The 15,273-nt window shown below is 56.6% G+C and overlaps 1 protein-coding gene across 2 annotated transcripts in view; it reads left to right on the top strand.

Moving 5' to 3' along the window:
• Positions 1-15,273, top strand: part of PTPRN2 (protein tyrosine phosphatase receptor type N2) — a 601,207-nt gene that overhangs the window by 575,483 nt on the left and 10,451 nt on the right. For both annotated transcript variants that reach the window (XM_065938706.1, XM_065938705.1), the window contains 4 exons: positions 478-597; positions 1,627-1,793; positions 6,350-6,403; positions 9,521-9,585. In XM_065938706.1, coding sequence (XP_065794778.1) covers positions 478-597; positions 1,627-1,793; positions 6,350-6,403; positions 9,521-9,585 — 406 coding nt within the window. The remainder of the gene's footprint in view (positions 1-477; positions 598-1,626; positions 1,794-6,349; positions 6,404-9,520; positions 9,586-15,273) is intronic.

Raw genomic sequence — 15,273 nt, 5'->3', positions numbered from 1 at the left:
AATGCACATGGGGAGGAACCTTCCAGAGTCGGCTTCGGGTGGGATGGCAGCTCCGCAAAGGAGACTGCTTCTCTGGTCCCACGATGGTGACGAGCCCTGGAACACAAACGTGCCCGTGATTTCCGCCCATGTCCCTCGGAACAGTGGTGTATCCGAGCTGGCAGGCTGCCTACCTGGGGCCAAGCACCCAACACCCAGTCACCTGTTTGTGGCGCGTCGGAGACCAGCAGTGAGGAGCCGTGGCTGAGCGGAGCAGAGAACCCAGTGGGTGTCAAGGCGTGGAATGGGTTTACTGGATTCTGTTTGTAATGTCTCCTGGAACGTGCAGACTGTGGGCCCGAGTTCTCAGCTGCAAAGGCAGAGCTCGCCGCCTAAGGAACCAGTTTCCTGGGGACGGAGCACACATGAGCCGTGTGCCTGGGGCGCTGACTCCGCACGTCGCGGGGCTCAGCGCCTCACCCGCCTCTCGGTCCGCAGATGGTGTGGGAGAGCGGCTGCGTGGTCATCGTCATGCTGACCCCCCTCTCGGAGAACGGCGTCCGGCAGTGCTACCACTACTGGCCCGATGAGGGCTCCAACCTCTACCACATCTACGAGGTACTTCCAGGGCGCCCGCTGGGCCGTGGGCAGGGGGCCGTGGCAGCTGCGGGTGAGGGCCCGTCCTGGGCAGACACTGGGCCGCTGTCCCTGCAAGTCCACAGGAGGTTTGCCCAGCCCTGCGGTCAGCAGGCCCTCCAGACAGCCGTGCCACAGGAACTCTGCCAGAAATGGCGTGGTTTCCATTTTTAAATTCTATGAATCCAAATTTGGACAGAAAGCACCCAAGAAAGGACCTCACTGGGTGGTCTGTTTTCAGGAAGAAGCCCCCGTTGACCCTAATTCTTCAGGGCTCACCTGCACCCGGCTCCCGCTGCTTTCTGGGCTCTGCGTCCGTAGCACCCACTCAGCCTTTTGACTCCGGGGTCCCCTACTGGCAAACTCATTTCCTTGGCTGGACTTTTGCCCACATCAAGAAGGAAGTAAATAACCTTGGGCAATTATCCCAATACCAGAGTGTACCCTTTGACTTTATTTCCCATTAAAATTCGTCAGAACACCAGAGGCCCTCAGGAGGGCTCACCTCAGATGCCTGGATGTTCCCCTCTAAGCTGGTCATGGTTTTGGGGTCCCCGCCCTGGGCTTCCAGTGCTCAGGGCCTGGCAGCGTCTATACAAACCTTTCAGTTTCATCTTTCTGCAACTGGGTGGGGCCTCTCTTATGAAATGCCAGTGAGAATAGAACCCCGTTTGAGTTTTTGTCCAAAAGTATAATTTTTTTCTGGTGATTTTTCTTGGAGGTTTATATGGCTTAGAAAAGACAGAAACAGGACTCGTTTGGATTGTGACACATTTTTTACAATAATTTGACTATTTTGCCCCTGAGTGACATGTAAAAAAAAAAGCACGAAGTAACCTTTTATGAAAACCGTGTTGAACTTGGAAAGCTGGACAGGCCACCCGCCTGCCACGCACGGTCGGCCCTCAGGGTGCCCAGCCGTCTCTGACAAAGTGGCTCCACGTTTGGGGGGCCGGGCCCCCAGCCGACGCTCTCTCTGCCCTGCCCCGCCCTGTGCACTCCCCCCGCCAGGTACATCTGGTCTCTGAGCACATCTGGTGCGAGGATTTCCTCGTGAGGAGCTTCTACCTGAAGAACCTGCAGACCAACGAGACGCGCACGGTGACACAGTTCCACTTCCTGAGCTGGTATGACCAGGGCGTGCCTTCCTCCACCAGGTCCCTCCTGGACTTCCGCAGGTAAGACCCACGGCCCGCCAGCGGGGTAACCGCACTCCGGTTGCCATCAGAGAGAGGGGACATCTGGGTCCCAGGGGCTGTTTGCTGTAAGACGTGCCGTCTGTCTTATGCTTGTACGCCACAGGTATACCCGTGTTAGCTACAGTGGAAAGGCGGGAGATTGTGGTAACTCACATGTTGGTTGTAAGACGTCTTTAGCTTTAGAGGTGTTGGACGTGAGGGGGGCTGTGTATCTTAGAATTGTGGAAATGTGGTCATGGTTATCAGTAAGATTCTTCACGTGGGGGAGAATTCCTGGGGTTCGTGTTTCACGGGTATGGATGAATACAGCCCAGAGTTTTGGCTACTCAGCTGGTTAGAGATGGTGGTGAGAATGAGGCCCAGATGACTAGCTAATGGGTGACCTTGGAAAAACGCCTGGCTTGGGGGTCACACATAACCCTCTATCTGTGGTACAACTTCAAAACTGACTGTTTTAAACATCTAGAAAGAAAATGAAGGTGTTGAGGGCTACCCAGAACCATACTCTACACTCCCGAGAACCTCCCTTACATGTAACTGATTGGAAGTCCAGTAAATCTTCAAAACAAGGAATTGGAGAGTTAAGACAAAACAGGCTTTAACCCACTTGAATTGCACGTGATCAGAAACCAACTTGTGTCTGAACAGTTCACAGACACGTAACTCCTGGGAAGTCAGAATGGCAAGCGTTGTTGTCATAAAGGCGGGGTTTCGAGCATAAAGCTGGGTTTCTTGAATTTGGGGTCCAGATTCTGAAGGTTATTTTGATACTACTTCTTTTCCTTTTAGTCCACTTTGGAAAAGCAAATCCGGGTTTGTTTTCTATTTTTACTGGATAATCCTTTGTATCAAATAGCAGGTGAAACAGCTCCAGGAGAGACACTTGCTTGGCGTCACACCCGTCACCCTCACTGTCCCCAGAGAGGCCGGCGGCGCAGACACACCCCGACGAGCCCCCCGCCCCCACCCATCCCAACTGCCTGGTCATTTTTCACATTTTCTTAATACAAATTTATTTCTAAAAGCCTTGCTTAGGGCCTGTTTCCTCATAGAATCTTCAACAAGCAGTCATCACTGGCAGCACGGTGCAGCTGCCAGACGGCCATCCCCGCACTCCGGCCGGCGTTCTTGCTCATGTGTGCACACAGGCGTGCTTCTAGCTCCACATCCGTGTATGGGATCAGACAGTCCATAACCCACCCTCTGTGTGTGCAGTCCGTCAGGAAGACAGATCCGATTCCCCGCTTCCCTCTCTCCAGAGTCCCAGGAGACAGGGCCCGAGGAGGTTTCGGGAAGTGAGAGGCCCACGGCCCGAGGGCCCATCTCGCTGGAGAAGGCCATCCCGCCCTCAGCGACGGTCGGGGCTGCTCATGCGGCCCCGGGCCTTGGTCCCGTCACATCCTCAGGGCGCATGGTGCTCAGACGTGGCCAGTCGCTGCTCTGTGACCCTGACGGCTGGGAAGACGCTGGTCACTGCAGGGCAGCGGGCCGCGCGGCCCCCTCTGAACAATAGACCCAGCTCCTTCCCTCTCTGGCCCAGCGCGTTCGTCAGAGACCGAGATGTGTAATTAAATATTTCTGGCGCCCAGAGGGAGCACATTTACACTTCTAAGAGAAACTGCTAAGCTAAGAGATAATTAGCATCACATGGAGGGCGTGCTCTAGAGGAACTCTGTCTCTGTCTGTCTCTCTCTCGTGGCCGTGTGCAGTGCCATACACTGACGCCGCTCTCTGTAAACACGGACAGCCCTTACTCTGCCAGCTAATTAGCGGTGGCCAGTGTCATTTTTGTGATGTTGCAGCTAGTAATATGAGCCCAGTTGCATAGTCACAAAAGTGATCATTGGAAACTGTGACTGTACTGCAGGGACAGTGTGGGAGCCCCCTTTCCGAGCCTCTCACGACTCTGACCTTTGCTTGCTGCTGGTTGCATGGCGGTTGGTTTGTATCACTAACCGTTCTCTCTCGGCGAATTCCTCCTGTTGCAGTATGCGCGGTAGCCACTTTTCTCAATGTTTGGCCTCTTGCTGACTGACAATTTGTTCCAGTAAACTTGCTCCTCTCCATGAATAACCCGCGTCTCTGTCTCGGGTCGACCAGATGGATGCTGTGTGGACTCTGTGCTGCTTCTGCTTTGCCCCTTGTGATGTTCTGTGTGGTAACAACACAAGTGCCCGGTTCTCTGTGATAAACTTCTCCACCGCAGCAGCACCCCGGACCTCACTGCCCACCTCCTCAGTTGCTCACGGCTGTCAACAAGTAGGGTTAGCACAGGGCGGGGCTGGCGTGGATGTCAAATTGCAGCGAGACCTCCCTGGGCACCCACCGCCCCCAGGCAGCTGGTCACGACGCGCGTGCAAGAGTAACACTTTAGACAGGTCCCACAGGGGAGACCGGCACGGGGAAGTCCGTGCAGGCAGGAACCCGCTTCTCAGTGACGTTTCTTAGCCAGGGAGGTGATGCTCACTGCGTTCTGCCAAAGGGCAGCCTGACCAGCCGTACAGGGGGCTCCGCTGGTCTGCCGATCCCTTACAGTGTCCTTGGCCGGACCCACACAGTTTAGAGAACACCCTGTGGTTGTTACATTTATTTCTTTTTCAATGGACCCGTTTGTGCTTGGTCCCATCAGAAAAAAAAATGAGCAAAACTGGGTGACTGACCAAAAGTTGGCTTTAGCCTTTAGAAACATGGGCAGGACCTTCAGGCAGGAAATAGAACTGGAGGGGCCACGCCGAGGTGGTCCACACATTAAAGGTGCAGAGACGGACAAGTGTCCAGCATGACTTGCCCTCTGAAGGCGCCGGGCCTGTAGCAGCAAGCCGCCCCAGCTCCCGGCTCTGCACACACACACACAGTGCGTGCATCACGCCTGGACGCACGCCTGTGCACACGACCTGTATGGGCCTGGCGGGCTCCCCACCACTCACACTTGAGGCACGTCCTCAGGGTCTGGCATCTGTTTTGTCGGAGCTGAAGCTCCCGTTGCCTTGACAACCTGAGTCGGGAAAGGGAGGTTTAGAAGGAGGAGCGGGCGGGTCTATTTTCCAATCTCTTTCATCCTCAGAAGGCAGAGCACTTTCCAGGGACCCCACGCCCCTGCACCCTCAGCTCTGAGCCATCCGCATTCCCTCTGCCCCAAGCCTTGGCCCAGCTGCCAGCCCGAGCGGTGATGACACGGCCTCGGGGAGCAGCCTATGGGACCAGGTCCTCACCCCAAGCGGGAGGGCTGGGCCCAGGCGTGGCCACCCCGGGCCCGTCTTAGTGGGACTGCACGGCCAGGCCCGCCGCCCTCATGCTGGTCAGCAGGGTGGAGTCTCCCTTAGAGGCACCTGTTCTATTCGGTCCACAGTGGAAGTGGGAGCTCAGCCCGGCTCCAATATCTGGGCATTAGCGTCATTGTACATGATGCTGGAATACCCCTCAGCTCCTCCGTCAGACTCCACCCTGGGCTTCCTCCCAGCCCCACACCCTCTCAGGCTTTCCTGGCAAAAGGACCCGCTGATTGAATGTCCACGTTCAGCTATCTCCGCGCTGAGCGGGCAAACCTTAGCAGAGAAACGTGACATTTTCCCATTTCCGGCATGAAGTAAGAGGTTTTTCTCCACTGTCATCCTTTTCAAAATTTTATTTTCCGCCTTAAATTGTGTAGATTCACACTCACAGCCCATCTTACACACCCACTCACACACTTTTCCTTCCAATTAACCAAAACTGTGTTTGCTTTTCTTCATTTAGGAAGATTTTCCTGAGAACTTGGATGTACTTTGTAAACATGTTTACTTCTTTCATTGAATTACAAAAAATTTCGAGCTTACACAGTGAATTTTAAACCATACTCTGTTTTGATTTAGGACTTGGGTACAAAATCCTAATCTATGCTTCTTGTTAATTTTCGTAAACTCTGATCTAAAGTCTGCACAACAGAGTTGTTTTACATAAAATCAGGTTTACAAAAATGGAAAAATTTGTCTTGGACATAGTTGAGGTTTCTCCAAAATTTACATGTCCTTACAAAACTGACAGATCAAGAAATATCTTTAAGATGCTGTTTTGAGATGTCACGGTAATAATACATTCTAGTATGATGTCTAGACTGTAAGAAATTTAGAGCGTAAAGTGCGAAACTCAAAAATTTCAGTGAGGAGTCTAGACATGCCACAGCAAAAGTCAAATTAACTAGAGCAACAGGAGGAAAGGGCAGGGGGACCAGAGGGGTGGCCCAGGTCAATGGACCGGCTGACCCGAGGCCAGAGTTCATGCTTATTAAGGGATAAAGCAAAGTGCACAAATGTAAGAATTGTTTTCAAAGCTCTGTCTAATAATGTAATATTGGAAAGAAAAATAAACCTTGGAAAATGTGTGTGTAATTTTGATTTTCTTTGTCAAAACAGGCCATTACAGAACGATGTCCACGAGACGGCCTGCTTGCTCTGGCTGCGGGCTGCTTGGTGGCTGCCACGGCGCCTGGCATAGAGCTCTTCTGTGGGGCGGAGCCTGGCACGCAGTCGTAACTCCTGTGTCTCTCTCTGTTTCAGAAAAGTAAACAAGTGCTACAGGGGCCGTTCTTGTCCAATAACTGTCCACTGCAGGCAAGTACAGCTCCACCCTGGGTAACACGCGTCCGCTGCCTCGAAAGTAAACACTGCTAAGCATAGGGGCTCAGCTTCCTAATTGCTTAGTAACATATCTCACTGCTGCTTCTTAAGGAAACAGGATAATAGCTTATTTTGTGTTAAACCTCCTGGGGCCGCTACGCGAGCACCGTGAGATGGTGTGTGTGTTGTGTGGTTGGGTCCCAGCCCCACACCCTTTGCAGACATGTGGGACTGTGCCAAGCACTCGGGGCTACCGGTGGACGGGACAGAACCTGCAATCAAAGGAGTGGCCTCTGGGTGAAGGTTCAGTGGCTCATGTCCTTGAGAAGGTTACACCCAGCGTGGAAGAGAGATTCCCTGGAAGAGAGCTATCTCCAAGGGTGGGCTCCACACCTGCCTGCATCAGTGACGAAGTGTGCTCTGTCTTCCAGAACGTATCACAGACTGTTCCCTCTGTCTGGGACAAAGAAGAACTAGGCCTCCAAAGACCAAACACCAAGTCTGCCCATTCCGTCAAGAGTGTGTGCATGTGTGTGTGTGCGTGCACTAGGCTGGGTGTGTTCTAAGTGTGTGTGTCTGGGTGTGCATGTGTCTGGGGGTGTGTCTGTGTATGCACCTGCGTGAGTGTATGTGAGTGTGTGTCTGCATGCACAAGTCTACATGTGTTCTGTGTGTGCCTGAGTGTGTGTGTGAGTGCATGCACCCAAGTGTGTGTCTGTGTATGCATCTGCATGAGTGTGCATGTGAGTGCACACACCCATGCATGCAGACAGTGTGCGTCTGCATGTGTCTGGGTGTGCATTTCTGAGTGTGTGCACCCATCTGAGTGTGTGTCTCAGTGTGTGTGTGCATCTGCATGTGTGTGAGAATGTGTCTGAGTGTGTATGTAAGTGCATACACACACCTGAATGTGCATCTGTGTGTGTATGTGAGTGTGCGTGTGTCTGAGCGTGTGGGTGTGTGTCTGAGTGTGTGTGTGAGTGTGTGTGTGTCTGAGTGTGTGTGTGAGTGTGTATCTGAGTGTGTGTGTCTGAGTGTGTGTGCATGCACCTGTCTGTGTGCATGTGTGTGAGACTGCATGTGTCTGAGTGTGTGTGTGAGTGTGTGGGTATGTGAGTGTGTATGTGAGTGTGTGTGTGTGTCTGAGTGTGTATGTGTGTGTGTCTGTGTGTGTGTGAGTGTGTATGTGAGTGTGTGTGTGTCTGAGTGTGTATGTGTGTGTGTGTCTGAGTGTGTGTGTCTGAGTGTGTGTGTGTGTGTTTGAGTGTGTGTGTCTGAGTGTGTGTGTGTGTGTGTCTGAGTGTGCGTGTGAGTGCATGCACCCATGCATGCAGTGTGTGTCTGCATGTGTCTGTGCATTTCTGAGTGTGTGCACCCATCTGAGCGTGTGTCTCAGTGTGTGTGTGCATCTGCATGTGTGTGAGAATGTGTCTGTGTATGTAAGTGCATACACACACCTGAGTGTGCATCTGTGTGGGTGTGTATGTGAGTGTGTGTCTGAGTATGTGTGAGTGCATGCACCTGTCTGTGTGCATGTGTGTGAGACTGCATGTGTCCGAACATGAGTGTCGTGTGTCTACATTTGCATCGGTGTGTGTGTCGTGTGTGTCCCTGAGGGAGGAGGAGTACAGAGTATGGTTTGGGTCCCCGGGAAGTGGACCAGAACACCCTTGACCCACCCGAGGAGCAGCTCCAGTCGGCATTGGTTCCAAGGCAGGTCTGGGAGGAGCCTTCGGGGGCTGGCGCGTCACCGGAGCCCCAGAGACCTCAGCGTGGCTGTGTCCCCACCCCACTGCGCTATGCAGGGTGGTTCTCTTTCCACCTGAGGCTTTTTCTGCTCTTTGAGAAATACGTTGACACCAAAACCAGTGACTCTTTGCTGTGAAAGGACAACCGACAGACTTCCGGGTTAGCAGCCAGCCGGCAGGTCTGAGACAGAGCAGACACGGTGGCCACGCAGGTCCCCGGGGCCTGAAACAGAGACGCTTCCCTCCCAAGTCAGCGGGTTCTGCCAGGAGCGAGCGTATTGGCGCCTCCGCCCGCTGCAGGCGCCGGTGGGCTGGGGTCTGCCTGCTGACCGACAGCCTGCTCAGGGCACTGCACGGGGGAGCAGAGACGCCGGGCCGCCCCCCAAAAGGCCACCTTCCTTTCCCCTTGCCACCTGCTGCCGAGCCACGGCTTGGAACACTCTCACAACCCTTGTCCTGAGGAGGACGTTCCACTGGGGCCGAGGGAGGCTGCAAGGAGGCTGGAGGAGGAGATGGGGGCAGACGGGACGGAGGACCGGCCTCCACGGGGTGGGCCTGCCGAGGCCTGCACCCAGCCTTCCTCCCCTGCAGCCAGCCCCCTGCAGACTCTGAATACAAGTGCCATCAGCTCTGACACTGCCAGCCAGTTCTTTATTTCCTTTTTCCCTGACAAAATTTGCTGAATCTTTGACCAAAGAGGGGAGAAAAGGGGAAGAAAGGAACAAACCAACACAGGCACAATGGCCGATCCGAGCTGCATCTAGCATGGCCAAAGAAGCTGCGCCGCCTCCTCCTCTCCTTCCTCCCCTCCCCCTCCTCCTCCTCCCCTCCCCCACCTTCCTCCTCCCCCTTCTCCCCTCCCCTCCCTCCCCTCCCCCTCCTCCCTCCCCCTCCCCTCCCTCCTCTTCCTCCCCTCCCCCTCCCCTCCTCCTCCCCTCTCCCTCCCCCTCCTCCCCCTCTTCCCTCCCCTCCCCCTCCCCTCTCCCTCCCCCTCCTCCCCCTCCTCCCTCCCCTCCCACTCACCTTCCTCCGACCCCCTCCCTCCTCTTCCCCCCTCCCCCTCCCTTTCCCCTTTCTCCCCTCCCTCCCCCTCCCCCCTCACCTCCCTCCCCTCCCCTTCCTCCCCCTCCCCCCTCACCTTCCTCCCCTCCCCCTCCTCTTCCTCCCCATCTCCTCCCTCCTCCTCCCTCCTCCTCCCCTCCCACCCCCCCATGCCCCACTCTGTGTCTCTTCCTCTCCGGTCCCCCACCCTCCCCTCCTCCCGTGGGCCCCCTGATCGCAGAGGGCGCAGGCTGTCGTGGGCACTTGGGGAGCAGGGGCAGCACAGCCTGTCGCGTCCTCATCTCTCTCCTTCTGTTGGCAGCGACGGTGCGGGCAGGAGTGGCACCTACGTCCTGATCGACATGGTTCTCAATAAGATGGCCAAAGGTAAGACTCGGAGCCGGCTGCTCTGCGAGGCGCCAGCCGATGGTGTTGCCATGGCAACCTCGGTGCCGCAGTCACAGAGAGCCGTGGGGAAATTAGCCTGTTGTCCCTTTTCTGAATCGCAGGGAAGCTGTTTGCAGCAAGCACGTTCATTTCTGAGGGTCCTTCTTTGTCGCTACCTCCACCCGGGGTCGCACGGCGGGCTTAGGGCGCAGTGGGCGATCCGCGTCCTGTGTTAACATCACAAGTGGGGAGAAGGCCATCTTGATCTTCCAGGGCTGCGGTGGCTCAGAAGAGCCTTAAACAAACCCTCCCTGTTGTTAGAGCTGTATTTGCAAAATTCAGAGCCTAGACTCTCTGGCGGAGACTGTCTCTGCAGTAGCCCCCTTCAGACGCCCCGCGTGTAACAGCGTCTGGGCACTTGGGCTCGGAGGACTGTGATCTGAGCACGGACCCTGGGTGAGCTCGTGGCTTGGGTGGGGTTTAGTCCCTGAGAGCGCAGGGACTGAGGGGGCTGGCGGCTCCCCAGTGTGCTTCACCTGCCAGACCTGTGAGGCGTCCCCTGAGAGGCCGGTGCTCTCCAGAGCCAAGTGGGAGATTCCCTCGGACCCACCTCTAGGGGAACCAGGCACATGTCAGCGGGGAGACCCCAGCCTGACCTGCGGAGGTCCCTCCTTGTCCTCAGCCTCTGGGGACTTGGGAAGGAAGCCCTGGGATGGTGCCGTCTCATGGTCTCCTTCCCTCCAGAGGAAACACTGTCTCCTCTACATGGACACACACCTGTGCACACACGCACACGTGTGTCTTTAGCTAGGGTGCCTAGCTTCCAGGAGCCCACCTGTCACCCTGTGCCTGGCAATAAGCGCAGACACCTGTTGCAGAAGTGGGTTTCTATACATCGTCAGACAAGTGCCAGCAACTCTGAAATAGGCGTCTTTCTTACTCCATCTTCTCCCGGTTAAAAGAAAAGCAGAAAAGCAGAACACACCTCTAGCCCAAGGATATGGTTGCGTGAAGATGAAAGGATGGCCATCATGTTACACGCAGGAGTAGAGAGCATGGGCAGGTTCCGAGCCCTACCCTGGGAACCAGAGGACCAGCCGGGGCCCAGGCAGCCCCCCACCCCGTGGGTGCCACAAGCTTCCTGCCGGTTGCGGGGGGGCGGGGACAGCGGGCCAGCACGCACACCAGAGGCCGTCTCTCACACCCGAGGCAGCGCGGTGCTGAGACATGCAGACAAAGCAGCAGCAGGCCCGATGCAAACACACCGTTCAGATGATGCTCTTAATTACGTGACTTGGTCTTAGATCCACAAAGCTAACTCTAGTGGGAAGGTCGTTTGTGCCTCTGTATCTCATCGACAGGGTCTGGCTCTTTATTTGCAAGCACATGGTTTCTGCAAACCCAGAGTCTCCACGGGACTCCTGCCTCCTCTCCACCCTTGCCCCCCCACCCCCCACCGTCAGGCCCAGAGTGCTTCCACCTGCTAAACCAAACACCTTTTGGGAATGTGGGTCATCTCGAACATTTGAGGAGACGTCTGTGTGAGCAGGCAGGTGGCACGTGGCCTCACGGGCACACACCGCCACGTGGAGTCCGGCTCCCCCCAAGGAGCGGGCCCCAGCAGCGTTGGAGGGGGTCGGTGTCCGGTTCGCTGGTGTGATGTCACCGGGCACTGAGCAGAACCACAGCCCAGGGCAGGGGCAGCGACTCCCCTTCCCAGCTGGCCCCGACCCCCGACCCCGCATTCACCGGCCAGTCCTGCCTGCCGCGTCCTGTCAGATTTCACTGGAAGTGCAGACTGGCGGCAACAATGTGAGCCCAGCCGTGTGGAACTGGCCCGGGAGGGCGGGCGCTGGGCCCTTTCTGAGATCAGTCACCCCTCACTCTGCTCCTGACCTGCTCCCCTCTGCCCTAGGGGCCCACGCTGAGCCATCCCCTGACCCGGGGCCCGGCCGCGGTCCCAGGCAGATCAAAGGGCAGGCCGGCCCCTCAGCCGGCGAGGGGCCCTTTCCCGGGCCGCCCCAGCGAGCGGCCACCAGGGTTTTGTCCTGGGCCCGGCTGCGGGGCCCGGGCGGTGGGGGCGCCTTTGTCTGGCCTGAGAAGCCGGAGGCCCAACTGCCCGCCTGTGTTCATCAAATGATCAAAGGCCGCAGGCCTGGACATGAAGGCTTTCTTCCCGTCTCCTTTTCTTAAAAGGGATGAATTGCACGAGGACCAGAGAAGGCCTCTCCTGCAGCCGGGCCCCTGCGACAGCCCTGGGCCCCAAGGCCCGCGGGGGACGCTCAACGGCCGGACTGGGCCACCACCCGGGGCCTGGGCTGTTAGTGCGTGGACTGGGGGGGCGATTCGGCATCTGAATGGGGAGCTGCTGCTCCGCCAGGTGGTGGGAAAGCAGGAGACCCTGGGAAATCCTTCTGCATGTTTCTCCTGTGGCCGCAAATACAGGCCGCAAATTTCTAACTCGGGGTTAACATTTTCGGTAGAATCAGGGTTTGGTGATGTTCCTCTCTCATGGACGAAAATGCAGCAACACTGGTTTTGCTGCTAAAGTGCTTTCCAGGCCGTGCCTTTTACATTTTCGTCCGAGACTTCTCTTTGCCCAGGGTTTTTCATATTTCACCACAATTTCTTAAATAAATGGAGAGCACCAGACAGATGGAGGGGCTTCCCAAGGATCGCATTGACTGGGTTGCCGGGAGGCGGCAGCCTCGCTGGCTGGGGGCCGCTAAGCAGGAGCCCCGCCTCTGGGAAGCCGGCCGTGCCGCCTGAGCCCCAACCACTGGGGTGTCCGCGGGCCCGGGCCAGCCTGGGAGCCCGTCCCTTTTGTTTGGCGGGAGCTGCAGGACTGGGATTTCATCGCACGATGCGGAGCGTGGGCCCAAGTCCACAGGTGCGCCCGGAGACGCCCTGGAAGCTCGCGTCGGCTGGGAGTTGGTTCTAGATGGTCTCAGCATGGAACGTGAATGGCGATGTCCAGCGCCTGCGTGGCCATCTGTCCAGCCCCCGGTCTCCGTCCTCAGCAAGCTCACCTATTTCCTGTTTCCCTGTCACACTGTGGCTTCGGTGAACATCTCCTCGTCCAAGGGGGGTGTATCACCTCCCCTGTGCCTCCTGTCTCTGTGGCTCCGACGTCTCCAGGGACCTCGAGTGGTGGAAGCACACAGGGCGTGTCCCTCTGAGTCTGCCTTCCCTCTGAGCATCACGCCCTGGGGTTCAGGTGGGCTGCAGCAGGTGTCGGGATCACCTCCCTGGTTGAGGCGGAGCAGCATCCCCTCCCGGGATGGACTACACTTACCTTGTTCACCATCCATCCGGGGACACGGGTTCCCTGCACCTTTCAGCTGTTGGGTCAATACTACTCCAATCATGGTGTGCAAATATCTGTTTGGCTTCTGCTCTCAGTTCTTTGGGGTTAAATACCCAGAGTGCAATTGCTGGGTCATGTGGCCTTGTTACTTGATTTCCCGAGGAGCTCCATTTCTGTTTTCCGCAGCAGCTGCACCGTTTTCCAGTCCCAGCAGCAGCGCACAAGGAAGGACTGTGGTTGGCTTCCCCACACCCGCGTGAACACTGTCGTTTTCCGGGGTTTTGACAATAGCCATCCTCGTGGCCGAGAGGTCTCACTGCGGTTTTGCTTTGCATTTTCCTGAAGATGAGAAATGTCAAGCATCTTTTCATGTGTCTGTCGACCCTTTGGATATTTTCTTTGGGGAAATGACATTCAAATTCTTTTTTTCCATCTTTTAACTGGGTTGTTTGGTTGTTATTGTGTTGTGGGTGTTCTTTATATATTGAGGATATCAACCCCTTATCAGAAATGTGGTGGTGCAAATACTTCCTCCCATTCTGGGAGAAATATCATTTCTCCTTGAACTTTAAAACCCAGCACTCCTCCAGAGCTGCACTGCTGAGTCAGCAGCCGCCAGCTACATGTGGCAGCTTACGTGGTGAGATTAAAACACGGACCACGTGCTGAGCGCCCCAATAGCACAGGTGCCCAGGGCCTGCCACACGGACGGTGCAGAGAAGGCCTCCTAGGCAGGAAGCCCCGTGCGGTGGCTCTGCTCCAGGGAACGTGCCGAGGGTAGTCGTGTGTGCACACGTGTCCAGACCGCCATCTCTCTGTCTCCCTGGGTCCCTGGCCCTGCGTCTCCCCTTCTGTGACCCCCTTGACTGGTCTCTTCTGCTCATGGTGGTCGGTGGGATGTAAGACCCCAAGAGAGGGGTCTTCTGGGGCCATGCCGACTCTTTCCTGCAGGACCCAGGTCCCGGCCCCGGACTGTGGGGTAGGCGCCCTCCCCAGCCCCTTTGCCCTCTCATGGGTCCTTCTGCTCCTCTCGGCCACCACTACCATCCTATTCCATACCATCCCGGCAGATATTAGGCTGGACCACGGAAGTGCCTTCCTACCTGCTCTTACCTGAGCCCCAGGACTCCACGGCGAGCAAGACGGGAGGCGAGCCCATCCTCCTGGGTCTGCACTCGGCAGAGAGAAACGGGCTGTGTCCGCAGCTCAGCGGGCTGCTGAGCGCCGTCGAGGCCCCGGGGCGCAGGGCTGGGGTCTCCTTTGCCCCCCGCCCTCATCACAGAGCCCTGCGTGCGTCTGTAGCCCATCCTCACAGCACCGAGGACCCTGAGGGCTCACCGATTCTGACGCCTGGTTGCAAACTGAGAAAGTATATCTCCAAGGTTTGGGGGCTTGCTAGGAAGCACCCAGCTGGCCGGGCAATGCTGAGCCCCGGCCTTGCTGCAAACTGGTCAAACCCCAGCGACTGAGGCGGGTGTGGTCAGCACAGCAGAGATGCCGCCAGGCTGCGTGGGCCAGGGACAGGGTGGAGCGGGCAGCTGGTCCGTTACAGCCACAGCAGAAACTCTGCCAGGGAGGAGAGATGGAGATCGGACGATGGAGCCCTGGAACTGCCAGCTCGCTGATTCAGGTCCGCCTGACTCCACGGATAAGGAGCACATAGAGCTGGTCCCGGCAGGACTGACTTGGCGCCACTGGCCAAGAGGGCTGAGGGGGAAGGACCCCAGGGTCTGTACCCACGGGGCTCTGCAGGGAGGGCTGAGCTGACCTCGGCTGTGGATGCACACACGGATGACCCTTTCACGGGCAGGACTGATTGGGAGAGGCAGGCTGCAAAGAACAGGGTACGTCGGGGGAAACGGCTCACTTTTATGTTTGGCTGAAGCACAAAGACCCAGCAGAAAACGGATTCTATAGACCGGTCTGCCTTCTGCGTGGCTTCAAGGTGGTAACGCCCTGTCTTCAGCTCGTTGGAGTTTCAGTCTGAGAGGAGTGTTCAGAACCGGGGAGAAGAGAGTCTTCCTTTTGCTTGGAGAACTTGTGTCCCGGGAGGTGACACGTGCCCACCTCTTCCTTTGTCCTTCTCTCCATTTGGAGCTGAGACTCAGGTGGGGGTAGGGGTCCAGGAGCTGCATGGCTGGGGGTGTGACCCAGGTCTGGGTGACATGATACACAATGTGAATTAATTGGACAGAAATGAGACAAATGGAACCAAATGTTCCTGGAAAAGTTCCTGACAAGCCCATCATCTGATCTGGATAGTTTTGTGAACTGTATCCCACAATTTGCCTCCTAAATGGTCTCCAACCTGTGGATCACGCCTGGGCAGGTACAACTGACGGTTCTTCCCTCTCTCCCACCTGCCAACAAGTGGACAGGGG

The sequence above is a fragment of the Muntiacus reevesi genome, chromosome 6 (assembly GCF_963930625.1).
Source record: "Muntiacus reevesi chromosome 6, mMunRee1.1, whole genome shotgun sequence".
NCBI classification, from domain to species: Eukaryota; Metazoa; Chordata; class Mammalia; order Artiodactyla; family Cervidae; genus Muntiacus; species Muntiacus reevesi.
Note: the sequence above shows the minus strand (reverse complement) of the source record. Positions and strands in the feature narration are given on the sequence as shown.